Raw genomic sequence first — 13325 nt, forward strand, 5'->3', positions numbered from 1 at the left:
ACGAGGGCTGCAGGAGGTGGTGCTGGGCCAATGGGATGGAAGAGAGCTGGAGGAGGCTGTTCTGGGTCAATGGGATGGAAGAGGCCTGGAATAGGCAGTGCTGGGCCATTGGGATTGAAGAGAGCTGGAGGAGGCAGTTCTGGGTCAATGGGATGGAAGAAGCCTGGAAGAGGCAGTGCTGGGCCAGCAGGGTGGAAGAGGGCTGGAGGAGGGAGTTCTGGGATAATATGATGGAAGGGGGCTGGAGGAGGCAGTGCTGGGCCAATGGGACGCAAGAGGGCTGGAGGTGGCAATGCTGGGCCAATGGGATGGAAGAGAGCTGGAGGAGGCAGTGCTGGGCCAATGGGATGGACGTGGGTTGGAGGAGGCAGTGCTGGGCCATCACTTAATGTGTTGGACTTCGGTAGTAGTCCAAAGCTAAATACCTCTGAGTTTTCCACATGTTCTTATCTTTCTCTCTCCACTTTGACTATATTTCCAGAGAGGTTTAAACTAACAGAAGACACCATCTGCAGGTTAGGTTTGAAGTAGAATTGGTTTTATTGGAATCAGTTTCAGAAATCAAAAGCAGAAAAATAAAGCTGAGAATCCAGTACAACATGGGAGTCACACAAATCAACAAGCCAAGAGTTGCCAAGAATGAACTAGGAAATAATAATCTATCTGTATATTTATCCGATTTTTTGTGTTTTATCCTCACTGCAGTAAACATCAACTGTAGTTGCAGGAAACCTGGTGTCTGTACTAAGATTAGCGAACTCCACCATCTCAGGTCCACCACCAAACCACTGGTTATCATGGAGGATTAGGGTACTGCATACTGCTCCTTCCCTTGCAGATCCCTCACTCGCTCCTGGACCCATTGATGCTTCGGGTCGGCACATACCAGACGATCCTTTACAGTCTTAAATCTGTGAAATGGAAAGGTCAGATTTTTGTGGTGGGTCATTGTGGATCTGAGGAAGGTTTATAATCGAGAAAGAGTGGATTTATCCAGCAACCAATCATAGTGTCAGAACAGCAGTCAGCATTACACAGAGAAGTAGTTTGAGAGAGCAGAGAGTGTTTGGTAAACAATACTCACATCACAGCAGCTCGGGAACAATAAAAAGTGCTGTGAACTATTATGTAGCCCACGAGGCGAGTTAGTGGCAATGGTCCTCTGATGTAGCGCTCACAGCATAGAGTGCCCACAGGAATAGTGGGAGCTGAAATGAAGAGATGGACCAATTAGTGGGTATTAAAGGCTGCCCCTCACAAACTGTCACAGCATCTATATACAATCCAAGTGTGTTATTTCCAGAATCACACTTACACTGCACAAAACACTTGGAAAACACACAGTGGATGAAAGAGTGAGAAAGTGAATGAATGAATGAAGGAGTGACGAACTGACCTGCAGAGACTTGCTGAGAGCAGATGCTGATGGTGAGAACGAGAATCAGGATTGCCAGGACCAGCTTCATTGTGGGTGAGTCCGAGAGCAGAGGTCGGGTGTCTGAACCTGACTCACTCGCACCTTTTTACTGCTCCATTTATACAGGAAACTGAGCTCAAACTGCTGATGTCATCAGCACTATTTCTGAGGTTCTCAGAAATGCCAATTTCCACCCCCCCCCCCCCAAAACCCATTGGGGGATTTTTGTGGAGAGACAGACTTTATGACCATATCAGAGCAGTTAGTTCTAATTTAATCTGGAACTGTCAGTGACAGACTGAGACTCAAAGCAAATGATAATGATAGGGGGAAATAATGGGAAAGACTATTGAATTATAAAAGATGTGGGAGACAAAGAGGAAAGGAGAAATAGAAGACCAAGAGTACACATTAACAATAGCTGGTAGTCAACAGAATGAGAAATAGCAAGGGTTTTGTAGGGAAATTGGTTTAACTCTCTAAGCTCTTCAGAGTAATCAGAGGTGAGAGTGACCAAGATGAAATACTTCGCTATTTAATTGGATTTATTAACGTCAAAAGAAACATGTTTTACAGATGAAGATTCTGACAACTTTTAAGTCAGTAGCACAACATGAAATTCAGACTAGCCAATCCTTCTGCTTCAGGAGACTGAGGTTGTAGGCAGTAAGGAAGATGTAATTTTGTAAGGTTTTTCCCTATTACTGGTGCAGAAATATACAAGGTGCAAACTTCAGTTGTGAAACTACTTTACTGAGACAATTTCAGAACAAGTTTATCAAGCTTCATGCAAACTACAGCAATAAACTCAAGCAGTGATTTACAGGTTAACACCGGCTTTATACCCATATTAAGTCTAGATGGTAAAGCACACATCACAAAGCACACATCTCCTCTTGCTTCTTCGGTCTTCAATCTTCAAGCTTCTTTCTCTTTTCCTGTTTTTTCTTGCCTTCTAGTCTCTGGTTCTTCTCCGCTGCCTGGGTTCAATCAGGAGGATCTCTTTCATCCTGGTTCTTATCCAATTAACCCCTTCCAGTGCACGATCATGCTCATCCCTGTGGTGGTCGTGCCCTGCGCATGCTTTTGTCCACTGATCATGTACATTCCACGTTAACTGTAATAGCCTGAAAATGATCATGTCAGGTTCTCCATATTCACCATTGTTCTCATTCTTCTTATCTTGAGCTGCTACATCTCATAGTCTCTTATCTCAGAAAGGTTCCAGCACATCTGATCTTTTAGCTTCTACAGACAATTTGATGTTTCTACAAGGACTTAGCTTTTTAGCTGCTGCAACTGATTTAAAACGTGACATCATTTCCCATGACCTTTCTCCCATCAATTTATATCATTCTCTTTTTCTACATTTCCTACCTCACTGGACTACAAAAGGAGTCTTAATAACTCAGTGTTAATCTTATAAATTCCCCCTTTGAGGGGACAATATCCTTATTGACCTCTCATTGGCTTCTTTTAAGGAAAGCTGCAAACTCCAAGCTATGCATTTTTTGACTCACTTGATGTACAAGACATTTGCAGGGTCGGTGAAGTATTTATTCTTTCACAGTTTTCAGCTGATTAATATATTACTTTGTGTATTTTGAACTTCTTTACCCCAGGAAATGAATCAAATAATTTGCGGGACTCAAGCGGTCCACAATTGGGTATCGCCCCTTCCATTTGCGTTCAACGACATGCTCCTTTTTGCCATAATTCTGGACCATAACCATGTCTCCCACTTGGTATTTCTTGATCTGCTTCTTTGACTTCCCCAGAATTTGTGCTACAAACTGATTCATCTGATTTGTATACTCTATTACCTTTTCCAACCACTTAGAACTACATAGCCCTTGGAGTAGAGGGCTCATGCATGGCAAGGTCAGGTTCTCATCAGTCTCCTGGTCATAGTCTGATATGGTGATACCCCCGTTGTTTTGTGTGGGGTCGAGCGGATCACCATTAGACACGTTGAGGCATACTCGCCAATTGAGTGGGGTGGTCGGCACATAGTTTCTTCAACATCATTCTCAGGGTCCTATGACCCCTCTCCGCCACTCCCAAAGACTGGAGGGGGGGGGGGGTTGCTGGGAGATGTGTAACTTATGTTTTATCCCCATTATTTCTTACAGATGGGTGAAAGATTTTTCAGTAAAATGTGAACCCTCACCACTATCGATCTGCAATGACACTCGCTACCTACACATCACCTCACTCAATAACCTTTCGGCAGTAGTGATTGCAATATTCGATCTGCAGGGGAACCTTCAATCTATTTAGTAAACTGCTGCACCACGACAAGGGCATAGGCATGATTCCCTTGGGTTTTGGGCAGGGTCTGATGAAACCAATTTGCAAGTGTGTCCAGGGTCCCTCTGGCAGCGGGGCATTCTGGAGGACAGTCCGATTTGTGTTGGTGGGGTTGGGGGCGAGGAGGAGGATTATGCTACAGACACACCAAACACTGTGAAACTGTGGATCACCCAACAGGGCTGCCAGATCAGCCTTGGAGTTTCCTGCACTATGGACATCTCCCTTCTTATGGGCTGAAACCTTACCAATAAAACAAGGTTAACTACTCTCCTTTAGGGATGTCCAGAGCAGGCTAAATAATGGCCTGTGAATGAAGGGATTGCCCTCCACAGTGCAGTATGCGTTCTTGTGGTACAGAGGAAGGGACAACATGGTGCTGATGGCATAGGCGCTGTCAGACCAAATGTTTACAGCTTGGTTAGAAGTTTCTATTACAGCAGTTAAGAGCGTGGCAATTTCTGCATACTGTGATGAATGACAGTTACGTTTGCATTGAATTACTCGTTCGGTAAAACAATTCGCAAAGCTGGTGCAGGGCAAACCGTGCACATAATTCAAGGACCCATATACATATATATATATGGCCGGGGCATCGGAGACAGGTTCCTTCTGAACTGGGTGTGATTTGAAGTTTATCAAGGGCAATGGGGCGGGCTCCCTTATAGAATGAAAGTTGAGCCAATAGCTTGGTCTGCCACGGATGATGTCGCTATCTCTCTGTAAAAATGCATGAGTCCATTTGCTGAGCCATTGTGAAGAGACCAGTGAATGCCCTGGTTTCATTTGCAGATTCAACGGCGAATGAGGGGCTTTGCCAGATTAGGTTTGGCAGGTTAGTGATGCCGCAAGTGCCACGCACAAGGCATGTAAATTCTCTCAGCCCTTCGAAGAATCTGAGAGGTGTATGGGATGGGATCATTTACAATCTGTCTGCCTAATCTTGGTAGAGAACAGCAGTGATGCTCTAGTTAGTTGCACCTACCTCAAGGTGGAAAGGTTAAGTCGGGTCCAGTGTAATCAGACAAATCGTCTGCATGACGGCTGTTTTAAGTGTGGTTCCTGCTTCACTGTGAAGCTCTAACCAGACAGGGCAGATATCGTCATTCTTTCCTTTTAGCAGTTCGTTGCAGTTTCGGGAGTTCGGCAAATCCAGGAATAACGTTTCGCTGATACCCTACCAGTCCCAGGAATGAGCAGAGTGCTGTTTTGGATATTGGAAGAGGCAGTCATTGTATAACATCAACCTTATGGTTGTTCAGGGCCTTCCCGGCCAGTTAGATGGACACTCCCAGAAAAGTGATTTGTTCCTTCAGCAATTGGGCCTTGCGCGAGTTCACAGTCGTGGAGGCCAGAAGCAGGTCATCCACGTACTGAAGTAAACTGTCCTGCTCCGAGAAACCCTGGCGGGCCTGCACACACTAATATATATATATATATATATATATAGATGGTCGGGGTATTTTGAAAGCCCTGTGGTTAACATATCCAAGTATAGCTTTGATCTTCAAAGGTAAACACAAACTTGTATTGATCCTCCTTCCTGATTCCAAAACCCATTCGAAATGTCCAATGTAGAAAAGTGCTTAGATGCAGCCGGTATCTGTGATAAAAGTGTCGGTGTTTCCCTTATGACTGGTGAACAGGCTGGCGTCAGAGTTACGTTTACAGGAGTCGATGGTTAACCTCCAAATGCCGTCCGGTTTCTTTACAGGACAAATAGGTGAATTGGTCATTCAATAACGTGCCACATAAAAGATTAATAGGCAAGATAAGGGCTCATGGTGTTGGGGGTAATATATTAGCGTGGATAGAGGATTGGTTAACAGACAGGATGCAGAGAGTGGGCATAAATGGGGCATTTTGAAGTTGACAGACAGCTATTTACACTCGATATCAGGGTTGTCCAACCTTCTCCGGCGAAGGGCCACATTACGATTTTTGCTCGGTCCAGCAGGCCGGTGAACAAATTTCGAAAGATAAAGGCATTAAAAATTTATCTTACCAATAAAAACAAAAACAAATGTGCATTTTTATGAAGAAGCTGTAAATGAGAAGACTTTTATTGACTTACTTTCTCATCACTATATTGAAAACTGATTTAGCGATATACCTGGGATTGTTTTTGCTTGCATCAGTAGTCAATCTCTGCCTGCACACTTGATGTAGTGATTCAGAGTATTCTGGATAGATAGCCATCTGCCAGGAGTGATCTTGATCTCTGTCTCTTTCTCTCCCTGTGTTCCCCGCTCTCTGTGTTGTTCACACCCCTCTCTCTGTCCCTCCCAGCCCCTCTCTCACTGTCCCCTCCTGCCCCTCTCTCTCTGATCACCCTACTCTCTCTGTTTTCCCTCTCTCTCTCTCTGTCCCTCTCTCTCTCTCTGTTTCCCCCTCTCTGTTCTCTCTATCTCTTTCCCTGCTCCCCCCTCTCTCTCTGCTCTCCCCTTGTTCTCTCTCTCTCTCGGTTTTCCCCTCCCCCATCTCTCTCTTTGTGCTCAGTCTGTTTGTTGAAAAACATCTTGCTGAGTTTCACAGCTGACAGCTGCCGAAGCAGGAACGTGCTTCCCAACAACGAACAGATTCGGAGATTTCCGGTGGGCTTTTTAAAAAACGTCGGAAAACCCCGAATCGGTCCGATGTTGGGAAGCGTGTTCCTGCTTCAGCGGCTGTGAAACTGACAGTGTGATGTTTTTTAAATACAAAATAAAGGCCCAGCCTCCACAAGAAGCCAAGTTTGCAGTCCAATATGTTTTAGAAATGGTTTGAGTGACTCTTCAAAATAGTCTGGAGAACATGTCATTAAATGTAGCGTTTTAAGCAAGAAGACGACAATGGGAAATTTCTCATCCCCAGTCACGGTGCCCTGGTGAGGATGAGGAACAGCCCCATGTACGGTTTACACCCGCGGGGCAGATGGAAACCTTTGGCGGGCCAGATCCTGGCCCACAGGCCATATGTTGGACAACCCTGCTCAATATTCATGACTTGGATGAAGAGACAAAGAGTACTGCAACTAAGTTTGCTGATGATACAAAGCTCAGTGGAAAGGTAAGCTGTTGGGAGGATAATGAGAGGTTGCAAAGAGATATATACAGGTTAAGTGAGTGGGCAACAAGATGGCAAATGCAGTATAATGTAGGGAAGTGTGAAGTTGTTCACTTTGGTCGTAAAAATAGAAAAGCAGAATATATTTTAAAAGGTGTGGAACTGCGAAGTGTTGATGTTCAGAGAGACTTCGGGGTACTTGTACAAGGAACGCACAAAGTTAACATGCAGGTGCAGCAAGCTATTAGGAAGGCAAGTGGCATGTTGGCCTTTATTGCAAGGAGATTGGAGTACAGGAATAAAAAAGTCTTACTAAAATTGTACAGGGTTTTGACGAGATCACACCTGGAATACTGTGTGCAGTTTTGGTCTCCACATTTAAGCAAGGATAAAAACAAGAAATGCTGGAACCACTCAGCAGGTCTGGCAGCATCTGTGGAAAGAGGCATCTGCTGCCAGACCTGCTGAGTGGTTCCAGCATTTCTTGTTTTTATTTCAGATTTCCAGCATCCGCAGTATTTTGCTTTTATTTAAGAAAGGATATACTTGCACTGGGGGCAGTGCAGCGAAGATTTACTCAATTGGTCCTTGGAATGAGGAGGTTGTCCTGTGATGAGAGGCTAAGTACATTGAGAGGCGATCTAATTGAGACGTATAAGATTCTGAAAGGGCTTGATAGGGTAGAAGCTGAGAGATTGTTCCCACTGGTCAGTGATCTAGAACATGGGGACACAGTTTCAGGATAAGGGCCAATGATTCAGGACTGAGATAAGGAGAAATTACTTCACTCAAAGTGTTGAGAACCTTTGGAATACTCTACCCCAGAGGATTGTGGATGCTGCATCATTGAATATATTTAAGGCTGGAATAGATACATTTTTGGTCTTGCAGGGAATTAAGGGAGATGGGGAGCGGGGAGGAAAGTGGAATTGAAGCACAAGATCAGCCATGATCGTATTGAATGGCGGAGCAGGCTGGATGGGCCATATGGTCTTGTTCTGCTCCTATTTCTTGTGTTCTTGGTCATGACAGTGCCGGCCTACCAACACCCTGCTGGAGGAGAGATTGATTGGTATCCCCAGGCATTCCCTGGGGGTGTGATATAAAGAACAAAAGAACAAAGAACAGTACAGCACAGGAACAGGCCATTCGGCCCTCCAAGCCTGCGCCGATCTTGATACCTGCCTAAACTAACACCTTCTGCACTTCCGGGGCCCATATCCCTCTATTCCCTTCCTAGTCATGTATTTGTCAAGATGTCTCTTAAACGTCGCTATCGTATCTGCTTCCACCACCTCCCGGGCAGCAAGTTCCAGGCACTCACCACTCTCTGTGTAAAACACTTGCCTCGCACATCCCCTCTAAACTTCGCCCCTCGCACCTTAAACCTATGTCCCCTAGTAACTGACTCTTCCACCCTGGGAAAAAGCTTCTGACTATCCACTCTGTCCATGCCACTCATAACTTTGTAAACCTCTGTCATGACGCCCCTCCACCTCCGTCATTCCAGTGAAAACAATCCGAGTTTTTCCAACCTCTCCTCATAGCTAATGCCCTCCAGACCAGGCAACGTCCTGGTAAACCTCTTCTGTACCCTCTCCAAAGCCTCCACGTCCATCTGGTAGTGTGGCGACCAGAATTGCACGCAATATTCTAAGTGTGACCTAACTAAGGTTCTGTACATCTGCAGCATGACTTCCCAATTTTTATACTCTATGCCCCGACCGATGAAGGCAAGCATGCCGTATGCCTTCTTGACTACCTTATCCACCTGCGTTGCCACTTTGTGACCTGTGGACCTGTACGTCCAGATCTCTCTGCCTGTCAATACTCCTAAGGGTTCTGCCATTTACTGTATACCTCCCACCTGCATTAGACCTTCCAAAATGCATTACCTCACATTTGTCCGGATTAACCTCCATCTGCCATTTCTCCGCCCAAGTCTCCAACCGATCTATATCCTGCTGTATCCTCTGACAATCCTCATCATTATCCGCAACTCCACCAACCTTTGTGTCGTCCGAAAACTTACTAATCAGACCAGCTACATTTTCCTCCAAATCATTTATATATACTACAAACAGCAAAGGTCCCAGCACTGATCCCTGCGGAACACCACTAGTCACATCCCTCCATTCAGAAAAACACCCATTCACTGTTACCCTCTGTCTTCTGTGACCGAGCCAGTTCTGTATCCATCTTGCCAGCTCACCTTTGATCTCATGTGACTTCACCTTTTGCACCAGTCTGCCATGCGGGACCTTGTCAAAGGCTTTACTAAAGTCCATATCGACAACATACACCGCCCTTCCTTTATCAATCATCTTCGTCACTTCCTCAAAAAACTCAATCAAATTAGTAAGACACGACCTCCTCTTCACAAAACCATGCTGTCTCTCGCTAATAAGTTCGTTTGTTTCCAAATGGGAATAAATCCTGTCCTGAATAATCCTCTCTAATAGTTTCCCTACCACTGACGTAAGGCTCACCAGCCTATAATTTCCTGGATTATCCTTGCCACCCTTCTTAAACAAAGGAACAACATTGGCTATTCTCCAGTCCTCTGGGACCTCACCTGTAGCCAATGAGGATGCAAAGATTTCTGTCAAGGCCCCAGCAATTTCTTCCCTTGCCTCCCTCAGTATTCTAGGATAGATCCCATCAGGCCCTGGGGACTTATCTACCTTAATGCTTTGCAAGACACCCAACACCTCCTCCTTTATGATAATGGGATGACTGAGACTATCTACACTCCTTTCCCTAGGCTCATCATCCACCAAGTCCTTCTCTTTGGTGAATACTGATGCGAAGTACTCATTTAGCACCTCGCCCATTTCCTCTGGCTCCACACATAGATTCCCATCTGTGTCCCTGAGTGGGCCAACCCTTTCCTTGGTTACCCTCTTGCTCTTTATATATGTATAAAAAGCCTTGGGATTCTCCTTAATCCTGTTTGCCAATGACTTTTCATGACCCCTTTTAGCCCTCCTAACTCCTTGCTTAATTTCCTTCCTACTGTCTTCATATTCCGCAAGTGCTTCATCTGTTCCTAGTCTTCCAGCCCTTACAAAATATTGCTCAGCAAATGGGGTGTGGGGGCTCAGTTAAAGATTTCTCCCTTGCCGTTCGATTGTAATCATGTGACGAATACTAAAAGATGTTTCTGGATTTATCCTGCAACCCTGGCATCTTCGTGACTCAGAGGGTCATAGGCCAACAGTTTTTTTAATTGCAAAGACTGAATGAGCATCCGAGATCTCGACAACGCTCCCTTTCCTATCAGCTAAGGAAGTTGACCGTTTGAGGTTATTATTATAGTCAATTATTGCCTCGTTCTGGCCCAGTACGTCAGTTCCCAAAATCCCCCTCCCATCTGGAGTAGTCATGAAAACCAGTGACGAGAGCTCCCAGAACAAACCTCCCATCTATAGCTGAGAGTTCTTTACTGAATAGGCTGAAGTCATCACAGTCCCATCGAAGCAGACGATCCCTTCCTGCAACAGGGTAGCTTTCGGGTGCGAGGTGTGTATGATAGTGATGGCTGATCCTATGGCTATTGGTGTAATCTGTTGTCGGCCCCCTTTTAAAACAACAGGGATCACAGATCACCCGTGACTATCACATTGGAGCCCCACTGCTGTTTGGAGGGGATCTACTTTCCTCATTGGCTGGAGAGACTCTGCAAGGGTGGGGTGGGAAAAAGAACCCTCTGAGGGGGGCACAGATGGAGTTGCCTGTTAAGCACAATAAACTGGCTGCCTCCCTCTGTCCTCCCCCGTGGCATTGCCGTGATCATCAGGGAATCATTTGCTCAACCCCGGACAGTTTTGGGTTGGGCAAGGGGCAGGAATGTGGCAGTGGCTCTTTCATGGAAGAGCAACAGTCCCTAGTATGTGTCCCGCTTTTCAGCAGTTGTAACGGGATACCTCTTGTCCTTTCCTGGAATACTTTTCTGGTCCTTTCACAACGGCTACGGTTTTCTTTAGATGCACAGCCAAAGGGGTATCCACTCTCAGGGAGTCTCTTACTGCCTCATATGCGAGTTGGGCAGTCTCAATTATAATAGCCTACTGTTGCTCTGTGTGGGTGGTTGTACCCATCACCTTCTTCACCAGTGGTTGTAGCTGAGATACAAACATATTTTTAAATTGTACATGATCCCTCCCACATATGCCAGAGCCCTATTCTTGGATTGCTTGTACAGGTCATACAATCAATTGCCAAATGCCTTTAGGGTCTCATCCTTCTCCTGTACGGTCTGACCAAATGGTGCATTTAGGTTCCAATTTAGAATATCTAAATGATCAAGGACAGCCTGAATATCATCCTTGGAGGCTGCCCCTTCTTCCAAACATCCGCATCATAATTGGTCTTGATGTGGATCACCAAAGAACTAGAAATGATTCTTTCAAGGTCTCCTTCCTCTAATCCGGGGTGGATTCGTCTGAAGATAACCCGCCACTGGCTCACTGCAATCAGGAGATAACCCACCACTGGTTCACACTGATCGGGAGATAACCCACCACTGGTTCACACTGATCGGGAGATAACCCACCACTGGTTCACACTGATCGGGAGATAACCCACCACTGGTTCACACTGATCGGGAGATAACCCACCGCTGGTTCACGCTGATCGGGAGATATCCCACCACTGGCTCACTGCAATTGGGAGATAGCCCACCACTGGCTCACACTGATCGGGAGATAACCCACCACTGGCTCACTGCAATTGGGAGATATCCCACCACTGGCTCACTGCAATTGGGAGATAGCCCACCGCTGGTTCACACTGATCAGGAGATAGCCCACCGCTGGTTCACACTGATCAGGAGATAACCCACCGCTGGTTCACGCTGATCGGGAGATAACCCACCACTGGCTCACTGCAATTGGGAGATAGCCCACCACTGGCTCACACTGATCGGGAGATAGCCCACCACTGGCTCACACTGATCGGGAGATAGCCCACCGCTGGTTCACAGCAATCGGGAGATAACCCACCGCTGGTTCACACTGATCGGGAGATAACCCACCACTGGCTCACTGCAATCGGGAGATAGCCAACCACTGGCTCACACTGATCGGGAGATAACCCACCACTGGCTCACACTGATCGGGAGATAACCCACCGCTGGTTCACACTGATCGGGTGATAACCCACCGCTGGTTCACAGCAATCGGGAGATAACCCACCGCTGGTTCACGCTGATCGGGAGATAACCCACCACTGGCTCACTGCAATCGGGAGATAGCCAACCACTGGCTCACACTGATCGGGAGATAACCCACCACTGGCTCACACTGATCGGGAGATAACCCACCACTGGCTCACACTGATCGGGAGATAACCCACCGCTGGTTCACAGCAATCGGGAGATAACCCACCACTGGTTCACACTGATCGGGAGATAACCCACCACTGGTTCACACTGATCGGGTGATAATCCACCGCTGGTTCACACTGATCGGGAGATAACCCACCGCTGGTTCACACTGATCGGGAGATAACCCACCGCTGGTTCACACTGATCGGGAGATAACCCACCGCTGGTTTACACTGATCGGGAGATAACCCACCGCTGGTTCACACTGATCGGGAGATAACCCACCACTGGCTCACACTGATCGGGAGATAACCCACCGCTGGTTCACGCTGATCGGGAGATATCCCACCACTGGCTCACTGCAATTGGGAGATAGCCCACCACTGGCTCACACTGATCGGGAGATAACCCACCACTGGCTCACACTGATCGGGAGATAACCCACCGCTGGTTCACAGCAATCGGGAGATAACCCACCACTGGTTCACTGTGATGTGTTAGACCCTAGTTCTTGAGCCAAGCACTCTGCATCAGAGTGGGTCAGGGCCTTTACTCTGTTAATGACCATTGCGGTCATTGCTTCTCCTATTTCACAACCCAAGCTACTGGTGCAGACTGCAACGTCTGAAAGTCAGCTGCCCCTTTTTTCTCAACTCTCCCCAATCTACCTCTCCACTATCCTCACAAGAGGCCAGGATGGTGCCTCCTGCGGTTACTGCAGACAAATTGCCTGTTGCTTTCCCAATTTTCCCTGTAGATTGTAAATTTTCAGGAAGCACTGTGAGTTATCCTCCTCCTGTTGAGGTTTGCTCATCACCTCTCTGAGCGCCCTACTAGCATCTTCAATTCTCTCTTAAATATTAATTCTCTTCCTTTTGATGTTTTAACTAGTCTTTAATTTCCGGAGCATCAATCCAACAGCACCAGCATTCAGGTTATAGACATGTTGCTGCTGCTGCAACAAAGCAGTAATCTGCTGGTTACACAGTTCCAAATCTCAAACCCACAGGTTCAATCTCTCTATTTCTTGATCCTATTGGTTAACGGACTCTTGGATCCATTGATTTAACTACTCTATTTCCTGATCTTTATTTTATTAATAATCCTCTCATATCTCTCAGCGCGAAAGTGAGCGCTGTAAACCAGAAGGTTCCGCGCATTCTTAATCTTTAACTTCTTCTGGCCTGTCTTATCTGGAATAAACTTTATGACTTCCTTATATGGCAT

The 13325-nt window shown here is 46.4% G+C and overlaps 1 protein-coding gene across 2 annotated transcripts in view; it reads right to left on the bottom strand.

Annotated features, from left to right (window-relative positions):
* Positions 1-516: 516 nt before the first annotated feature.
* The window catches only part of LOC137379285 (C-C motif chemokine 7-like), a 43242-nt gene continuing 30433 nt past the window's right edge, over positions 517-13325 (bottom strand). Inside the window, exons 1-3 of one of the 2 annotated variants that reach the window (XM_068050016.1) lie at positions 1397-1494; positions 1085-1208; positions 517-911 (exon numbers count right to left, since the gene is read on the bottom strand). In XM_068050016.1, coding sequence (XP_067906117.1) covers positions 806-911; positions 1085-1208; positions 1397-1466 — 300 coding nt within the window. In that variant the 5' untranslated portion in view covers positions 1467-1494 and the 3' untranslated portion in view covers positions 517-805. Of the gene's footprint in view, positions 912-1084; positions 1209-1396; positions 1495-13325 lie in introns of those variants that run through there. The other variant, XR_010976787.1, reaches the window with a different exon arrangement.

Source organism: Heterodontus francisci, chromosome 17 (assembly GCF_036365525.1).
Source record: "Heterodontus francisci isolate sHetFra1 chromosome 17, sHetFra1.hap1, whole genome shotgun sequence".
Classification (NCBI taxonomy): Eukaryota; Metazoa; Chordata; class Chondrichthyes; order Heterodontiformes; family Heterodontidae; genus Heterodontus; species Heterodontus francisci.